This window comes from Fundulus heteroclitus, chromosome 4 (assembly GCF_011125445.2).
Source record: "Fundulus heteroclitus isolate FHET01 chromosome 4, MU-UCD_Fhet_4.1, whole genome shotgun sequence".
Lineage (NCBI taxonomy): Eukaryota > Metazoa > Chordata > Actinopteri > Cyprinodontiformes > Fundulidae > Fundulus > Fundulus heteroclitus.
The window spans coordinates 21,851,556-21,871,806 of NC_046364.1; the positions used below are offsets into that span (position 1 = coordinate 21,851,556).

Consider the following 20,251-nt stretch of genomic DNA (forward strand, 5'->3'; position numbering starts at 1 on the left):
CTGAAATGGGCTACAAGACATTCAGCAAGAAGCTTGGTGGGAAGGTCACAGCTGTTGGTTATTGAAATCAGGAGAACCATGCAAGAACCGCTCTTAAGGAGGGAGGACGGTCATGAGGCAAGCGAGGATCAGCCTGTAACTGCACAAGAGGAGCTTGTTAATGAGCAAAAGGCAGCTAGAACCAGTCGCCAAAAACACAGACACGACACTGTAACACACTGTAACCACATCCCTCTGGTTTAAAAGGCACACATGTATGTCTAATAAATTTGTAAGAGAACAACTAAAGGATTCAGAGGCTTGAGGAAACGGGCTGCGGTCGGAAAACACCAAAACCGGGCTCCCCCTTACCCGCCCATATAGGAGGAGAAAGACTAAGTTTGACTCAGACAACACCATCTGCTCAACGGAGCACGCTCATGGGAACCAGGGGTGTGAAACGATTCTACCGTTTATCTTTTTTGTGATTTTTTTTTTCAATCATTAAAAAAAAACTTGATTTATTGTGAGAATGATAATTACAAACCCCCAAAACAAATTATTGTAGGGATTGTTACTTTTACTATTTTTTTATCTACTGTAGGCTTCATGTTACCAGAATGAAATATCAATATCTTTAAAAAAAATATAAATTAATTAAGCCTACGTGTTTGCTGTTTAGTTATAAAACTCCATTACTTAATGTGTCGTTTCCTGAAGCAGCATACTCAATGATCTTTAAGTTGTTACTTGTAGATTTTTCTTTTGACGAGTAGTTTGTTTGTGAGCCGGCGACTGCAGCGCCTTGGGCGCCAAGACATGCAATCTACTTTAAAAAAAAGAGCTCCAAAATTACTTTTTACTGTCACATTTATCCTTACTACACAAAATACCACAAAATATTGTGAGAGAGAGAGATTTTGTTACTTTTATGAATGATGCTTTTCATGGATTGTTGCCTGATATTATGCATCTCCACAGTGAAATTAAACCACCATCAAAAACTAGGAGTGGTTGTTGTGCTTGGCAATCAGCAAACGTAGTAAATCAGAGGGAGGTCGGAAACGTATATATTCACCATACTAAAAAAATAACTGAGCATTGACTATTTCATCACTGTATCTACATAGTTTATAACTGCTGCTGCTAAACCATACTTAACCGGATAATCTCCATTATCATTAGCATGTTAAGCAGAAACAGCAAAGCTGAAGAAGCACCAATTCAACAGCCACAGATCAGAATTGACAAATTTTCTGATTTGTAATCAGTAGATCAAATAGAAAAAAAAAATCTATTCTTTTGGACAACAAAAATGCATCAAACAAAGAATTTGCACCATTTTTTGGAAACGCGTTTCACCAAACACATCAACCAACAGCATGAACTTTGATGCACTGTTTTAGAGTTTAATAAAGATTATGGACACATCCTTTGATACATAAATGGGGAAAATATTGTATTCCCTTTAATCGGTTAGGTTCAACACTACAAGTTTTACAAACGAACGTGCTGAATGTCATCCTCTTGTATTCTTTATAGTCCTTAACAAAAGGACTATATCAAATTCAGAATCAGTCGGTCAGACTGAAAGAATCAGCACAAGTTTAATAATTGCTGTGTAAAAACACCCCAGAAATCCATCCACCGTCACTTATCTGCAGCTGGATTTTTAAGTCTGCTCTGTCCGATTCAAGTTCCATTATCTGCTTTTTTTTTTTCCTCCAGCGACAGCCTCATTAAATTACTATTTTGTAAATAAATGACCGAAATTTGCACATCTAAACTGCCAGGGGGGGGGTGACTTTGATTGACAGGTATGATGAATTAATCTGACGGGATGAAGAATGACACATAAAGCGCCTGATTGGCCACGGGTGCAGAGAGCAGCGCCCCGAGGAGGATCTTTAAGTAACCTGTTAGAGACCAGCGTGAAGTCACATGGAAGCCAAAAAGGTAACACAGACACATACACTCAAACATTAAAATTAGTATCCCTACATGCACAGGAAAAAAAAATGGAATAGAAAGGCGGAAAAAGCATAGATCAGACACATTTTATGAAAGAAGATACTTTTTTATCTTGTAATTTATGTTTACAGGGTCTACAAATTTTTCCTGCAATTTTGATTTGGGCAGCCCCAGAGCGCCCCCTACTGACAAGACACCCCTCGTAAAATGCCTGCTTATTTAACGCCCACTGCTTCTGAATCCAAGGAAAAATGGAAAGCCCAATGACTCTTAGGATATGATTTGTGATATTTAATTTTTCAGCGACATTTCTAGCATAAATCAGCCCTGGGAATAAGAGGGCAATGACACTTAGGCTAAAGGTAATGACATTAATTTCCTAAATGAGAAGCAGCAGTAATATATTTGATTGAGTATCCGTGTCCTTCGATGCCACTCCACTGTGTCCTTTGGATGTCATGCCAAAAAACGAGCAACATAATTAAAAACCCTTTTTCTGAAACATTTTAGACGTTTTCATGCTTACGCCATGATTGTGAGCTCTGTTTGAAGACCCTGGATTGTATCTCTGCGTGCCACTGAAAGTCTTCCCCATCCATGACAAGGAACTAACCTGTGCAGGGAAAATGTTGAGCTTGACATCTTTTAATATCTGTGCTGATCTTGCGATTAAAAAAAAAAAACAGCACAAATTCAAAGTTACCTAAGTCATTCATTTAGATTTCTCATTCAACAAGCTTTGAATAGAAAACTGTTGATTGTACAAGGCATTTAGAAAGGCCTACAAACTGCAAAATCACAGCAGTGGTACTAACAACTAGATTTCAAGCATACCTAAAGCAGAGCATCAATCTAAAAAAAAAAAAAATGGAAAATATGGCAGCACCAACACACTACCCCCAACTGTTCCTTCGGTTATCTTTGTATTGTCATCGTGTGTTTAGTATTTCCCCACCTCCCCAATGCTCCTTCTAACAGGTTATCTGTTCTGTTTTGAGGGCAAGCAAGCTGTTAGAAAGGCCACCTTCACTCAGCCGTCCAGTCCTGCCAGTCGGCCATCCTGTTTCCAGACAGCGCAGTCATTTCCCAGCCCAGTGGAGCAGCGCTCGCTGACCTCTGCCTCGACCTCCGTCTCAACAGGCCGAGCACCAGCACCGGCCACAGTCCGGAGAGCCAGCTCGGGCCACCTCTACTTATTTATGAGCCATTTCACACAGTGCTGCTCCCATTAGAGACTCAGCCTTAGCCCACCCTTACATGGCATTCTCGTCACATTTAACACAGAGAATACACCATCAGGTCCGGGCAGACACGGCTGGGTGGTGCTTTGAGGTGAGGTTGCAAAGACCATTACAATCATAACATCGCTGCTGTCACACATGGAGCCTAAAGAGGTGTCGAATGAGGTGAGAAAGGTAGAGATGTAAAACTAACGCCTGCTTGACAGGGTACTTCCTGTAGCGACTGTCTGGAGACCAGTAGCTTCCCTTTTTTGCACATTTGTTCTTTATACTGTTTAGCCTTTTAAATAATTTGATGAAAAGCAAGTTGACTATGCTTGGAGAAAATATCCCCCACTGATCTGACTTAACCATGCAAAAGAACTGACGGGTAATGCTTACTGGAGTGTAAGAGCACGGCTCTTTATTTCCCAGTAGTTTCATTTCAGCGTTGAAAGACACAAATAAGTTAAAACTCCACGGAGGGAAACTCTGCATACAGCATTTTGATGTGAAACTCTGGGAACGCTTGACTGGGAACAAGATTAGTCTGCCAGACTCTGTGCTGATCAGATTCAAACACCAACAAAACAACGAAGAGTGGCTGAGAAAACCTTTACCCACCTGTGACTGTGACAAAGATGGAGCGCTCCTCGCCAAGCAGAGGGTTGATCAGCCGGCAGCTGAAGGAGCTGTTGGGCTCCAGCACCACGGTGAGCACGCTGGTCATGGTGAAGAGCCCTTGTTCATTGGCCACCACCGAGGTTGTGATGTTGTCTGTCAGGTTGCGTCCGCTCCCGTCCTGCCATACGACGTCTGCCTTAGGATACCCACCGTATGCCACACAGGTCAGGGCCAACTCGTCCCCGGGCCGCAGGTTGGATTCGGGCTCCAAGGTGACCTCAGGCTTGGTGTAAGGAGCTGGATGAGAGGAGGAGAGGAGAATAAGTAAGGGTAAACCGGCTGGAGGCGTGACGCAGCTTTGACATATGGTGAGTAGAACCCGCTCGCACAGCGGTGCGGCAATGTCCGGTAATAGACTGGATGTTGGACATGTCATGGCTGAGAGCGGCAAAAAAGGAACAATTGACTGGACTCCAGCTTAGGCAGTTATGTTTGTAGCGGTGACCAAATTATTATGATTCAGAAGGCTACGAAGCAAATGATTATTGATCCAAGATCTCTCACTTCACCAGTAGCTTCATCTAAATCCCTTTTAGTGATCTGTCATCTCTCCGCCGCATTCTTTTACTGCTCATTTACTCAAGCAGCTGAGGGACTCTCATTCACTGCTCCAGCGCATAGGCTAGCTGCCACGAATGAAAAACGCTTAGTTCTGGTCACATAAAAGGCTGTGGTCATGGTCGCTTGTTGTGATGACGATGATGATGATGATGACCGTCAACATTTGTCAACTTTTCATAGCAAAAAGTTGCAATAAACATTGAAATTAACTTTGCCTTTTCTGAGTTAGGGGAAAACTCCACTCCCGCTTGCTCAAGGCTCCTCTAGTTGACAGTGGCACGTAACGATCAGCCTTTTATCTTCCGCCTATGGGTGAAAACATCTAATATGGTTCCTCCTGTACATCGCATTCGAAAATATTTCCTTTCAGTTTTACCCCGTCGGCATTTGGTCCGGCTCTTCCCTTCAGTGGCATTTTGACGTTTGCAAACAGATTACCAATCAGCCACATCTGCATCATGATGCACGGGGGGATATATTCTAGTAGAATTCCCCAATTCACTAGAGACGATTGAACGTAGCTAACATGTAGCGAATTTTCTACTTTTAAGGTTCTCTCCAGTAAAACTGCCTGACACCATTCCAATTAAGTTCCTAATTACATTTAAGGAGCTTAGCATATCAGAGAACTTGAGATCCTACAGACAGAGGCGTCCTCTGCAGGAAACAGTAATGTCGTACCCCTTTCCTCTAAAGATGCTCCCTCCAGAGAAATGAACCAACCCTCTGAGAGGGGTTTTGTTCTCTAGAGGTGGTGACACATAACAGAAACAAAGAAGTGGGAGGGCGGTCCCCGGGAGAACACCGCATAGAAAGCTAATCTGGAATCTGAGACTGCACAGCCCGTGGCACAAAGAACGTACACGGAAGGAGGTGAAAGATCCGTTGTCAGACTGGGATAGTAACACCTTTTTACAACCCCGCAAGCTAAAACACAAAGAAAAAAGGTGGCAGGAGAAGACAATCGCAGCACAGCAGACCAAGGGCTAAAAGCTGAACTTGTGATTAAATGAGTTTTGTTTTTGCTGCTTTTTAAAAAAAGTGGGCTCTCAACACGAAGACAGAATGAGCCCCGACTCCAGCTGTGCATTTGACTTACAGATTTCCATCAAGGCCCGCTTTCATTTTCTTTCAGCACAGCATGAAGAAAGTTTGCCGTACTAAGCGCAAATACGGCCTAAAAATAGAGCATCTAATAATGTGCACCATAAAAAAATAAAAAAAATAAAACCAATTTGTCACTGCAGGACACACTGACAGATCAAAAAAATGTTAGCTATCAACACCTCCCAATACACATCCTTCCTGGGAGAATCTGAAGCAATCTCACGACAGATATAGAAATGTGAGAAGGAAGGGAAGGCACACAATATCATTATAAATAAATAAAAGGCCCTCAGCTGTGAAGAGGGACAGCGCGGTCTCACAGCACGGAAGATGTTAGTGATGGCTGATTGACCGTGACAACAGCTAATAATCAAAGTCAGCACATATTGACCATGACAAGGACCACAATCAGCGTGTATTGACAAAAAAACAATCCTCAGCAGCCCAGAGGAAGCTGTTTATTACCTGTTTACATCTTGCGGGAAGAAATTATCCTAAATCAACCACACTATTAGTGTGTATGTGTCTATCTGTGAGAAGGTACTGAAGGCACAATAGATAATGATCTTTAAAAATGTATTTTTTAAATGGACCCTGAGCTTAGTGGGCTGGATCTTTCCAGCGTCAGGTCCGCCTGGAAGTATATGAAAAAAAAAATTATAAATTTGTTTGATGATTTCTAAGTTTTTATTTTAAGTAATCAAAAATGTGGGGTTCTTTTTGTTTTGTTTTTCGTTTTTTTTGTTTTTTTTGCAAACACAGCTCTCCCTATTGGCATTTGCAAAGTTTATCACCCAGGGTATTTCTGTACCCCAATGACTTATTTTATAAACAGGAAGAATACAGATTGATATTACTTGTTTTGTGAATGTCTGCAAAACAAAATTAGATAAAATTTGATAAATGCCAGGGTTACTATGTAGTGTTCAAGTGTGCTTAAAATGAACGCAAACAAGGCAAATGGAGCGAGTGATTTACATGTTATACCAATGTAAAGACGCGATCAGGAGCAAATAAACGTTCGGCGATGGAGCGTTTCGAGTTACGCAAATTGGCCGAATAGAGCGATGCGAAACTGCGAATAGGTGTGATGAACATGCGAGTTCAACAATCTGAACTTTTCTGCTGTGTTAAGGGTCTTCCTCATCCATTTATTTACGAGTAAAATTTTATATATATAAAACGTATTTAGACAATACAATTAGGCTATATTTGTATTGAGCTATGATGGATTTACCAGCCAAAGCCACCTGTAGTTCGTGTCCAGGAGGGTGATCCGTACCCCGTTGCAGGGCAGCAGCTCCTCATACTGGGTCCTAGACAGACGGAAGTACCCCTGGAAACAACCGTCATCCAGACGTAGCTCCTAGAGCAGGTGTCGGTACTTGTCGAACTGGGTGTGTCTCTGGAGGGTCGGGTGGAACCAGGGACGTCGGCACCAACGCCGTTGTTCGGCTTTCCAGATTACATACAGCATCAAGTAAAATCGAGGTCTGCGATGGTGAGTTGAACAGAAAAGAGGATCCGGCAAGCGGAAAAATGGTCCTTCATATTTGTTCGCTGCATTGTCCTCACAAAAGAGATGACATTTCAATCGACCAACGTGTTTGGTGTGAACGTACCTTCAAAGAGCAATATTTTAAAAGGGAACATATTATGCTTCCTTTTGAACAGGTTAGGATAGGTCTATGGGCTGTAATAAATGTGTTAATTACATTTTTTGCACAAAATCATTCTCAGATGATGATATTTTACACCCTCAGTTCAGCCTATTTTTTAGCTTTTTTTCAGCTCTTTTGTTTTTAGGGGTCTCTCACTTGTAAGCAAATACTCTGTAGCTGGCCGCACCCCACCACTTCATTTTTACAGTGGTACTTTATACATGTTAAAATGGCTGCAAACAGCTGTGCAATGGTACAACAGTACATCTTTGACCCTGAGTCAGACCCAGAAGCAGGAGAAGTGGAGACTCCTGCACAGCCAGCAAGGACACAGAAAGTGTGGTTTCTGAATGGTAAGTTTCTAAATGGACACAGAGCTATCAGTAGCCTAAAGCTAGCTTTAGCTTGTTCTAAATGACAAACCATGTTCATGCCGAACAGCCATTGTACAGCACATACAATGGTAAAACCAGCGGACGAAGTGGGTGGAGCTCAGTTTGGGTGGCTAGGTTGAGGGGTTGTACTCGGCTGTGGTCTCTAGGTGAGGGGCAGTGTCCCCCGATTATGACTCATTTTCCAGACGCTAAACATTTACTTATTGCCAAAAAAATTGCTGGATGTTTTTTTGAACACTGATTGTTTCTAAAAGCAGGACAGACCCAAATGGAAGTAGAACAAAGTGCAAAAAGGGAATTTAGCCTAATAGGTCCCCTTAAAGCGTATTTGTTGAGTTGCACATACTATGAAGGACCATGTAAAAAAAAAAAACATATATTAAAAAAAGGAAACCAATTAAATCAGAGAACATTTCAGACACCTCCCAGTGCTGTACCTGATTTACTCTTGCCATTTCTATCACAGTTTCACACCACAGAATTATATGCATTGTTGGGAGGGGGCTAGTCCCCCCCTTTCGGGCCGGTAGGGCACATCTCCATTTATCTAATAGTCCATGCAAGTGGCCCTTTCCAATCAGGAAGCACAGCGAGGTAGAGTCTGAAAGCATGTCAGTATTTACAAGCCTATGCAGATCTTAATATAAACACAGAGGGAATAATTATTGCCTAGGAGCATGTTGTGTAGACAGAGGAGAGATGGTGGAAAGTTTAATTTGGCAATGACAGCAAGTTTAATTTCTCCGGGTCACATGGGAGACAATCTGTTCGTCATCAATCTGTGAAAAGACTAAGCCACAAGAACAAAAAAAAAAGTCAGAGAAAGGTAGAGGTGGAAGGATCATTGCTTCGTGAATGCTTTCTGCAACAAGAGCTGGCCCTCTTATAGATCTATATGGGAGAATTAACCTCTGTCCACAACATGTGGTTTTCGTCCCTGTGTTCAATACTTAACCAGCCAGCAATATTTCATGCGGGACAACACCCCCACCCCCGTCTCACAGCAACAGCAGTTCATTGACACTGAAAAACACTGACAACGAAGAAATAATAAAACGCTCAACCAACCAAAAGCAGTAACCAGTGCAGCCTCAGATATGTAGTTCCTACTAATGGCTGATTGTTGAAATGTGAGTAAATGTAGCTGTAATATTTTCAGTCATTGCTCCCCTCTAATTTTAATCATGGTTTCCTACAAAATGAACTTGTTCCCGCATTAAGGACCTTTTGTGGTCCAGTGAGAGGAGTGGGGGAAGACATGCGGCAAAGATCCTACAGCTGGGAATCCTCAGACAGATGCTTTCAGCACAGCTAACACGCTTTTTGTTAAACATCTTGGATTTTTTTTCGTAAATATTCTTGAAACATGGGTTAGTGTGAGCCGCAACAAAACATCCAATCACAGCTGATTGTCTCGGCACTACAACTTTGCTGACACAATCAGGTGTTCGAGGATTGTTCTCTAATTTTGATCCCCCGGTGTATTTGCACACACGCTGCTCCTACTGCTCCACATGAAAGATCCTCTGCTTTTTTCCCTTTCCATCTGTCACAGATCTCGCAGCTTGACTCACCCGCCACCTGCAGAAGCAAAGAGGCTCTGTCGTACTCCTGCACTCTGACAAAGCACGTGTAGTCGCCTTCGTCGGCGATGGCCACCCTTCGCAGTAGGAGCGAGGCGTTGCCCGCGGTCAGCTGGGCGGGGAACAGGCTCGTACGGTTGGCGTAGCTCTCCAGTTGTTCCACCAGCTGGTCCTGTCCCTTCCAGAACGCGTGGATGCTGCCTTTGGTGTCGGTCAGCTGCCAGAACACGGCCACGTCGGAAAGGTTGAAGGGGCTCGAGTGGTCAAAGGAGCAGTTGAGGGTGACATCTTCGCCATGCAACGCCACCACCGGTTGGTCCGGGACGTGCAGTTCCAGCTTAGCTGCAAGAGAAAAACCAAGCAGTTCTTTTCATTGGCACCTGAAAGTCTTCCCTACGCCATGAAAATGAAAACATCAAATTTCTTGACACTTAAGAATTCAAAAATGTAGAATAAACAATATTAATAAATACTAGTTGGCCCAGGCGGGGTGTAAACAAGCTGTATTCAGCGAGACACACCTTTAATTTGGTGTGCAGTGTTCAGATGTGACTCGCTGACACCTACACGTATCAGAAAGCCTTTGAAAATGAAATCAGAGCATCGTTTGGAAACGTTCGCCGTGGCTGCTTCAGAAACACACCGTTTGTTTGTTTGTTTGTTTGTGCGGCACAGTAGCACGAACAGGGTAAGCCGAAGCGAGTGCGAGGGGGGTAGGAGTGAGGGAGATCTGAAAGTAAGCATGGGGACTTTTCTCGTGTTCCTGAAAGCTTTGCCTCCCGGTGATGGCTCAGCGCCGTAAAAAACTCAGCGACGGGAGCAACATCTGTTTGGCTTTAGCTTAATCTTTAGTTAAATCTAGCAAAAACTTCTGGTGCTGTGGTTATAAGGAGAGGCAGATAAGAGCAGCAGACGCATTCAATGTGTGGTTTTGTGCTTCCCGGCTAATTTCCCCCCCCTGCATCCGAGCGCCCTTGTGTGTACTGTTTGTCTAGACTGGGCCCGAGAGCAAAGTCCACACTGCATAATCATTCTGGATTAGTAGCCAACTCAGACGGGCTAGAGTACATTCAAAGTATTCTCAAGAGTCAGCATTCGCCATTGATCCCTGTCTGCTGTTATACAACTCGGAGACACTCATCAGCATCACAGGGGAGAAAAATTCCACTCGGGCCCCCTGGAGCAATGCGGTCTACTTCATGCTCAGCCTCTCTAATTGTTGTAATCACGGTGGCATTTTAGCCTCCTCACCCCATTTTGAGCTCTGCCTATCACAGAGCCGACGCCAGCGCTGAACTAGCTCGCCGCGACGGAGATTTCGGCTGCGGCAAGAATTACTTCCCCCTATTAACAACAAACAGCTCTTTCATCTGAGAGGGTTCATACAGATTGGTGTTCATACAGATTGGCCAAGTCAAGGCAAACCCCTATTTTCAATCACAGTCAGCCAATCCCTACAAGGAGGCCTGTCTATCTCTCTCTCTCTCTCTCTCTCTGATTCACACCTCCACTGACACCGACCCGGTCGTCTGTGAGCACAGTGCCACCACATGTCTCACCTCACAATCGCAGAGAGGAGCCGGAGAAAATGCACAGACGTCGGTACGATGAAGTGTGTGGAGCTCGCAGCATGGGTGCTACGGTGTTATGGGAAGTCTTTTGGAGTGGGGAAACGTTATTTTTCATCTAAATGCAAAATCGCAAGGTTAAAATAAAAAAATGAAAACGCAAACAGATTAAAATAAAAAAAAAGTATACCTTTATCTACCCGGTTAAAATGACTTGACTTTAACTTAAATCAGAGTATCCATACCAACCGAGGGCCGACTCACAAACCAATTCTCTGACTTCCACAGTGAGAGCAACAGAAGGCTTTCTCCCCCTCTAAACTGCAATTACAAAAGCTCCTCTGCTGCTCTGGGGGTTATCTCCCCATATTGTGCTCACACTCACTCAGCAGGGCTGCACAATACGGAAAAGTTATCGCAGCAAAGCAAAGCAGAAGCGGCATTGTTTTTCGGCACTGCCGGAGAACACTGGGCGAAATTTCTCGAGTGCGTTATTTTTTTTGCTGCGTTTCAGGGTGGCCCGGGGTTTGCTGCGCAAGTGTTTTTTATAGGAGCGGAGGGGTCAGTGACAGCCCTCTTCGAGGCATGCATGTTGAAAGGAGGAGGGGAGAGAGCAATTAAATCACTCCCCGAGCAGCCTGGGATGACTCACACCACTGACTTCATACACATACGGGGGAATGGAAGAGGGGAATAGAAAAAGAGAAGACTGGCGCTGAGCTCACACTTAAAGATAATATCTGGAAACAAGCCAACAAAGAGTGCGGTGGAACCTCACGCTCTAATCCCTCAACCACGACCATTGCTATGAGAGAGGGAGCAATACAATCTCATCTTTTTTTGTCAAGCAAATTGCATTCCTCTTCGTCTTTTCCTCCCAGCTTCTCTAACCGATGACCCGACCCTTACTCTGCGGCCTTCAGAGGATCCCTCTCTACCTGAGGACCTTTTCCAGATAAACCGACCTGCACTGGGGAAGCGACGCCAGATTTTGTTGGGTGAACGAGCCATTTTTCTTGACCAAAGATTTTATGAGAGCCAGTCAAAAGCTCATGCAGTATGGCTATGCATGTATGCTGATGACACCATTATATATGTAGCTTGATTGCATCTGTTTCATGATCTGTCAGCTGTCTCAGTTATAGGAGTCAGTTGCGACATTGTGTGAAAAGTCATCTCATTAAACGTTAACAAAAATATATATTTTCTGTTTCCCGTAGGCACAGTCTTTATACAACAGTAATGATTTAATTCAGGATTAAAGCCTCTTGCTCTTGAGAAATCTAATATGAGGAACTTTTATAGTTTCATTAAATACTATTTACGTTTCAATGCGTGCATGACAAGCCTCCTTAACATTAAAGGTAAGTGGGACAAATCGCCTTCACCCAAATAAAACTAAAACTGACTCTGTATGTAGATAAATAGATTTTTTACCTTACTGTTGTTTCATCTTGAGTTAAATAACTGACCTGAGTATAAAAAAAAATATTTTCCTTAAAAAAAGTAAGACACCCTAAAAAGACTCCCAGGCCACATCCAGACCTTTAAAGTTCCTCAAACAGCCTGCATTAGAGCCGTGACTCAAACGTGTATCCTATAAATGTTAATTTTGTGCTATTTGAAGCATGCTGCTTATTTTTAAGAAATATGGCTTTTATTATTAAAACGCCTTTCATGATTTTTTTTGGAGTAATGTGGAGTCACAGTTTGTGAAAAACAGACCTGTCCTGGGAATTGCAACATGAATTTAAATGTCGAACCTCACATTTTTTGTGCTTCTATTTTGTATTACGTTTTTGCATAACTTTGACCACGTTTACATACACAGTATAAAATATGTTCGTGTTGTGTTTTTTTATTATTATCAGTATCAGCATCATCACTTTTCTTTCTACAAGTCTTTCATGTACCTTTTAAACTAAATATTACAGGAAAAAAAATGTTTTCTCATGCGATGTAAATCTACCGATCTATATATGCAGTGGAACCAAATCCGCTTTTTGAGGAGCAGAACCATTTGGGGAGAAGATATAGATCATTCCTGTACCGTGGCTTTACATTTTACATGACTAAATTTACTGTAAATTACAGTCAATTAAAACTAAAATGGCTAAAGGTGAGTAAATTGAGACACACGCTGAATTACCTTTTATTTAAAATCCTATCGCTAAATTAAAATGACGGGTTAAGATTAACACCGTTGTAAATAGAGCCAAAGGGAGCGATTTGCATTGCATGTAGGGGGAAGGGACTGAACAGTGGAGATATACAAGCCAAGGCCGTAGACGTCATGGAAAATGCTCTCGTCAGAGGTAAGACACCACGATCCAAAGCAAATCACAGTGTGCTGTTCTTGATCTGCCAATGTTTACAACGAGCACGTTGTGTACAGAAGCCGAGCGATCGGCTCTCCTCAGGTAGCCTAAAAAAAAAACTAAAAAAAAAAACATGCTTTCTCCAAGGATACAGGCGCCGCCGGAGAGATTAAAGATTACAACACAGGTGGTCTTTAGTGCGGGCCTGTACTGCACCTTGTAGGGAGGCTCACGCTGTCTTCTCAGGGGGCAAGCGAGGATCTTACATCTCCTTCCCTCACCCCAATAAAGAGATGCTCAGAAGCCATGGAGGGCAGGCTGGGAGACGTCAGGAGGTGGGGATTTACACGCTGCACTTTGTGTTTATGGGCCTCAACTATGTCTGAGTGCCTGCGAGACGGAGACGAGCACTTTCACAGCCGACATGAAATAAACTCATTACAGCCTTTGCGAGCGCTGGCAATGGGCCCCGCTCACCAGCCAGACACTGGGCTGGCGAGCGTAAGGCTGCAAGTGATCTTCACACTGCACTCCACTTGTACTTTTCATGACTACCCACCACCTTGTCAATATCAGACCCTCCTTCCGTCCTGCCAGTCTTAGATATGCAAGACGTGGCTGCTGTTGGATTTGCCACTACACAGGACTTTTTCATTGCCTATTTTTTCCCATGAGATGAGGGTGAAGGCTGACTGTAAGACTCGGAGACGGCGGGGTTCAAGCGAGACAGCACTTATGTGCATCTGAGATATTAAAGAAGGACTGCTTGCAAGGTAATGGACAGGGCTGTTTGTTCAGTAAATCACCTCACATTAACCTTGGAGACGTAGACACATAAGTGCACGCGTGTGCTCCCTTGTGCGTTTATGTTTACAGTATGTGTGCACGTCAGGTTACTGGAAGGGGATTATAAGTGGCTCAACCGATTCAGTTATCGTTTTAATACAGATCTGAAACTTTCTTGAGGATCAAGCCGTCGCCGTTTAATTTATCATGAATTAATTTCTGAAGTCGTGGCCTTTTATTGTGAGCATTACTGCAGTGCTTTAATACCATATTTTTACATTTTGGGACCTTACAAACACTTTTTTTCCTACTAATAATCACAAATTGTGGCATAATTGTTTCCCCCTGAGTTAATGCTTAATCGAACTATCTTGCTGGGATTGCCACGGCTTGTCTTTTCCACCAGTTTTGCACATCTGGAGGCTGAAATTTTGCCCGTTCTTCTTCGTAAAAAATACTTCAAGCTCAGATTAGATGGACAGCATCTATGAAACCCAGTTTTAAGATCTTGCTCCAGAGTCTTGCAGCCATTTAATGCTGGACTTTGACTAGACCATTTTAACACACAAATGTATTGGTCAAAACCCTACCCTTGTAGCTGTGGCTGTATGATTAGGGTCGCTGTCCTTCTGGATGGGTCTCAAGTCTTTTTCACCCTCTAGCAGGCTTTGTTCTCGGATCGCCCAGCATTTAGCGCCATCCATCTTTCTATAAACTCTGTCTAGCTTTATTAACCCTTCTGAAAAGCATCCCCACAGGATGATGCTGTCACCATCACGTGTCACCATGAGTTGTTTTTTTTTTTCGGGTTGCATTTTGCATCTGAACCAAAAAGTTTTGCTTTCTTCTCATCTTTCGAGAGCCCCCTGCTTGCTGTGTCCTCTACATGGTTTATGGCAAACCTTAAATGGGACATCTTCTAGTGGCTAATAATTGTCCTGTCACCAGATTCTGGAGCTGTCGGGTCAGTTTAGGAGGACAACCATGTACTGGTAGGTTTACAGGGATGCCATACACATTCTAACATCAGATGAAGGATTGAAAAGTGCTTAGTGAGACGTTCAAAGCTGGGGGCATTGTATCATAAGGCCAACCTTGCTTTAAACTTCTCCCCAACCTTTCAACCCTGACCTTTCTGCTGTGTGTTCCTCGGTTTTCATGATGCTGTCTGTTATCAAACCTCTAAGTTCCTCCTGAAGGCTTGCACTTCAGCTGTGATTTCCAGCTCCAATTGCACGGGACCTGAGCCCGGATGTGTTGCAGATTTTTCACTTTCCTCCCGATTTACGATTATGCACGACTTTGTGCTGCGCTAATTCCCAATAAACTACATAAAAGTCTGTAGTTATAATGTGAAAAATTAAAAATTTCAGGAGGATTGAATACTTTCGCAAGGCAGTGTACATGCAGAGACTAAAACTCAAAGGATCACAGGTGTTTGGATTAGCTCAACAGCTTCGGCTGCTGCATGAACCACGACACATTTCAAAAGCCTCTCAGCGAGCACCCTTTTCATTGAATAACATGCCGTACGGCTGTGCAATTAGTACGTTTATTAAAGGCTACATCCTCTCCCAGTGAGCTAGTTTCAGGGCACCGGCGTGGCTGCATAACATACTGGGACACTGGAACATTAATGAAACCAGTAATAACAATTTACTACAGATCATTTATTTACAGGAAAGTAATTAGAATTTCAGGCCATCTGGGTCAAAGGATGAAAGTCTTAAAAGGTGCTTTTAATTGGCCGTAAAGAGATGCAATCACTTCCTCTAATTAGGGCACAAAACAAGTTGTTGTGACAAATGTAACTACGATTTATCACAATGTTATATACTATTTTTGCATCTAAAAAAAACCCTGAACATTTCATATCAGGGTTAATATGAAAAAACTGTTTTATAGAAAACTGTGACATTTGGTTTGTATTTAAGGTTTCTGCTGGCTTTACACTTTGTTAAAGTGGTATGACAGAAAAAAGGCAGACTTAAAGGTCAGCTTGTGTTGAGACAAAGAGGAGGCTGTGCCTTTAAAAACAGAAATATAGACGTATGGTACTGAGAGAGATAAAAGCCATATACTGTACATTAATCGGTGCAAGAATAAACAAGAGGTTCACAGGGACAAACATATACTGAGATGAAAGATAACTTTTAGAGTCTGAAACTTAAACAAATAAATAATACGATCATTTTAAGATAATTGTCAAAAAGTTTAAACGTTTTTAATAAGTTTAGCGTTCTGGCTTACACAAAGGAGTTGGAGGGGGGGGGGAACCTTCTTTGAAGATTTCATGTTATTTGTTCCAATGTGCAATGTCTTTAAAGCAGTGTTTCTCATTTTGCTTGAAATACCAGCAGTTAGTGCTGTGAGGCAGGAACAAACGTGGTCAAAGGGTGGACGCTTGAGGGGTCCGAACTTCTTCATCAGTTAGTAAACAAACTTAAACACGAACTGAAAAAAAAAAAAAACATTTTTTCCCCCTTATGCTTTTTTTAGATTAAAACCAGAAATAACAATGCAAGAACAAGGCCATGAGAACAAAGCCACAAAGCTTTGAACAACAATGTGAACATATCAGTGAGTTTGGTACAATAGGCTAAATGGATTGATCTAAAGTTCATTTTATTTATTACCTCATGAATCTTTTAGTCATAATAACTGAAAAAAACTGGCTGTGTCGGCATCGACAAGTCTGTACATTGTAACTAGATCGTCACACTGATCTGCTTTTCTGTTTTTGTCGAAACAGTTTTCATGTCACCAAGTTCCCCTGCCTCATGAAAACTTCATGAATATACTCACAGCAAGTCTCAGAGGTACAAGCCTGAATTACAATGAATTATCAGATTATCTCTTAAGGGGAAATTATTTATTTATTATCAAGTTATTTTGCTTCCTGTGATCCTTTGTCATGTTATCTTTTTACTGTTATGCACTTTGGTTTCCATAGTTTTTTTGTTTTTTTTACATGTCCTATCTAGCAGTGTAGCACTAGGAATTGCTTTCTTAGTGCCAAAGAGAGCCCAAAAGATTTACTTTCACAAGTGGAGCATTAATGCTTTCGCCATAGTGGTCTCCATATTTAGGTTTTGAAGTGCTTTATGAAACAATAATTGAAATAAAAAATAATTAAAGAAAAGCATCAAAAATGTGCTTGTGTTCATGCCCGAAAAGTTCAATTCTGAAGCCAGATCTGGATTAAGGTAAACAATTTGGTGGGCCTGATTGTCTTGAGATGTAAAGTCAAATTTGCTTTAGAAAGAGGCAAAAAGGGGAAAATTGGTCATGCATAACAAGACATTAATATCCTAATGGCATGACAGACCAGATCTGATTAAAGCAGGGAAGTGGACAGGCCACAATAGTACAGGATACAAAGCTGGGTGGTAGAGCAAGGGAAGCAGTGATCACCGCTCCGGCTCAGTTTGGGCAAATGTAGGTATAAAATGGCATGAATTGACAAAAGAGCAATCTGTCCCTTTCTACTTCCATTTCATACCTCTAAACCAGGGGTCACCAACCTTTTTGAAACTGAAAGCCACTTAATTTGGTGTTGTGTCATATGAAGGGCTACCAGTACTGACCTGTGAACTAGAGGAGTCATATCAAGCAATTAACTGTATGTAAAATAAAATAAAAAATCCATGCTTTGTTATCTATATAAATACAAGTGTGATTAAACAAGAAGAGTAACAGAATAAAATAAAGTTTTAGATACAGCTCACTGGCTGATTGTGCTTTTTTAGGACAGGCTCGTGGGCACCACATGTGGTCCTCAGGGACTACTTGGTGACCTCATGTTGGTGAACGCTGCTCTAAACAAATCGTTTTATTCCCCTTTACTTAAAGCATGATGAATTACTTTATTTTTCCTTGTTGTTAAGTATTTTAATGTAATAGGACAATAAATGGTAATGGAAATGCTAAAAACTCTTTATTAATTTAATTCTATATTATTGTCCAAAAGCTTTTATTGACAATGATTAATTCAGATCCTCATTTTAATCGCCACTTCGAGGAGTTCCTTTTATTGCAGTCAAGAAACAACATTCAGAAGAACAGAAAAAGCAAAATCTCTAGTTGTGTATAGGAGCAAACCTGAAGAATGGGTCAAAAAGGTTATTTGAATTAAATGGTGGACTAAATGAGGTATTTGTAAAGATTTATGCAGACGAAAGTGAACCAAGTGACAAGGTAAGATAACGATTACCAGGCAGGTAATCGTTATCAAATCATTAAAAATGAATGTAAATAAACCTGTATATGAAAAGGTAAAATCGCGGGCTTAAATAAGCCTATTCTGTTTACCAACAACAGCGCACAGAGAAGTAAATGAGCACTTTTCGGACACCATAAAAGATCTCCACTTTGCCACCAGCACTGTTGTCTTATAAAAAAGAAAAAGAAAAAAGGTACACATTTAGGTATTTATATTCATAAAGCATAAATTGCATCGGTATCAAGGAAGCGCGAGCCAAATTCCACTTTGGACACAGCGGCACACACTCACACAGACACCCAATTTCATGTAGAAACAGACACCCAAAGGCCAGGGAGCACATTGATATTCCACACTTGTATTACTGCTGACAGCTCCACAGCATCACACTGTCTGAGGAATTGGACACGAGGTATCCTGACACTACAATGGAGATGCTGTTACAAAGCTGCTGTGGAGTAGGGAGCTTCCATAATCACGACGAGAAACAGCCCCATACACACACACACACACACACACACACACACACACACACACACAGGTGCCGGGGCCCTTGCACTGTCCTTGACACACTAAAACACACACATCAGAGGAAATCTGGCCACACTGTTTAAGTTAGCACCGTGTCCAACCATATCTGCAATGATTAATTTGACAGCTCTTTGATTTATTCAGCAGGTATGTTCCATATATGTAAGCATTCATCTTTAGTTGGTAATTCAACAGCGAGATCTGGCAACTTCAGATGCAATTCCACGCCAGCCTCGATATATGCCGGTTCGGTAACATTGAACCAGACAAAAGGACGCTACCTTGAAGTCTTCATAAAATAATTGGAACAGGTTAATTGCTGAGTGGATCCATTTGCACGGTTAGTGAAGCCATTTGTCTGTTACAGTGAGCACTCACGTGTAAAGTGTACGTTCTCTGCTTGAGCCGGCAACAGAGCTGCAAACATAAGCGTTTCAGTCATGAAGGAAATCAAACATTAGCATTGCAGGGGCGCAAATTAGAGGCACAATATTAACAAAGCAGAGTAAACGAATATATATAAGGTGGGGCTGCAATGCAATGTAGGTTTGATTTAAGGAAGGCGAAGGGCAAGAGCAGAAAATGCCTGTACGACACTGCCCCCGTCTGCCGAGCAATGGAAGTGCAGGGCAACACATTGTCATTCTGGGCATTTTGCACCACCCACACTTCAAAGGAGGGTTCTCAAAAGAACCGCAAGCTCTTTCATACAGATAATTCTTATGATATATCCAATGGCCGTATAAGTCTAAAGGGAAAGCTGCTTTTTGATTTCATGTTGTCCAGGGCGAACGTCTGTAATGCCAACACTGGAGAGGAAGTCAGAGACACAGCACCGGGAGATTATTATGTGCGTGTGTGTGTGCGTGTGTGTGTGCGCACGCGCGCTTAGCTTAGTACGATCTGAAACAAAATTAGAAATCTGAGCCTTTTCTGTATCCTGGACGGAAATGTCTCCTCGGTGACGAGACACAGTAAGGGTGGGATAACCGAGCCTTCTGCAGTGTGAAAAGTTAATTCAACATTAAGAACAGAGGATAATCTCCTCCATTATTGCTCCCAAAAAACAAAACAAAAAAACAATCCTGGAGTGTGAGTTTCCCCACTCAGAAAGAAATACAGGTGATGGCTCAAAAATCACAAAAGAACTAGTTACTTATCTATTTTCTTTTTTTTTCTGTGTGGTTTTTTTTACCCCTTGTTTCCTACTGCTACTTCCCCTGCCTTCCATTCTTCACGGATATACGCCATCTCATATCCCATCAATAATCTGTTAATGGACTCCAGCATTCAGGTACAAGTGTCTGCTGAAGAAAAGTAGGCAGATAAAGGCAGGCCTCTGGCACACGAGCCTGAGGGATGTAGAGGCTTTGATGAGGAGCCGGCTGAGGACAGAACAGAAGGGTGGCGAACGCTGGAGCGCCCAAATATAGCAGCAGAGTCCCAGAGTCAGTCAGAGCTGGGGGCAGCTAATTTCCAACAATGACATGCCATCCATAATTTAAACTAACCGAGGTATGTGCAAAAGTTAGCTTTAACAAGCTGAAATGTGCTTACGTCTTTATTCTCCTCGGATTTCAAGTAGCACCGGAAACTATTTGGTTGCAGGAGTTCATGACGTCTGTGGATATGTTTTTTCATAGGATGGACAGAGTAATCCTCAAA

At 42.3% G+C, this 20,251-nt stretch overlaps 1 protein-coding gene across 3 annotated transcripts in view; it reads right to left on the reverse strand.

Moving 5' to 3' along the window:
- The window catches only part of cd276 (CD276 molecule), a 108,607-nt gene that overhangs the window by 67,914 nt on the left and 20,442 nt on the right, over positions 1-20,251 (reverse strand). For all 3 annotated transcript variants that reach the window (XM_021309659.2, XM_021309658.2, XM_012850894.3), the window contains exons 3-4: positions 9,153-9,503; positions 3,795-4,091 (exon numbers count right to left, since the gene is read on the reverse strand). In XM_021309659.2, the coding sequence (XP_021165334.1) occupies positions 3,795-4,091; positions 9,153-9,503 (648 nt within the window). The remainder of the gene's footprint in view (positions 1-3,794; positions 4,092-9,152; positions 9,504-20,251) is intronic.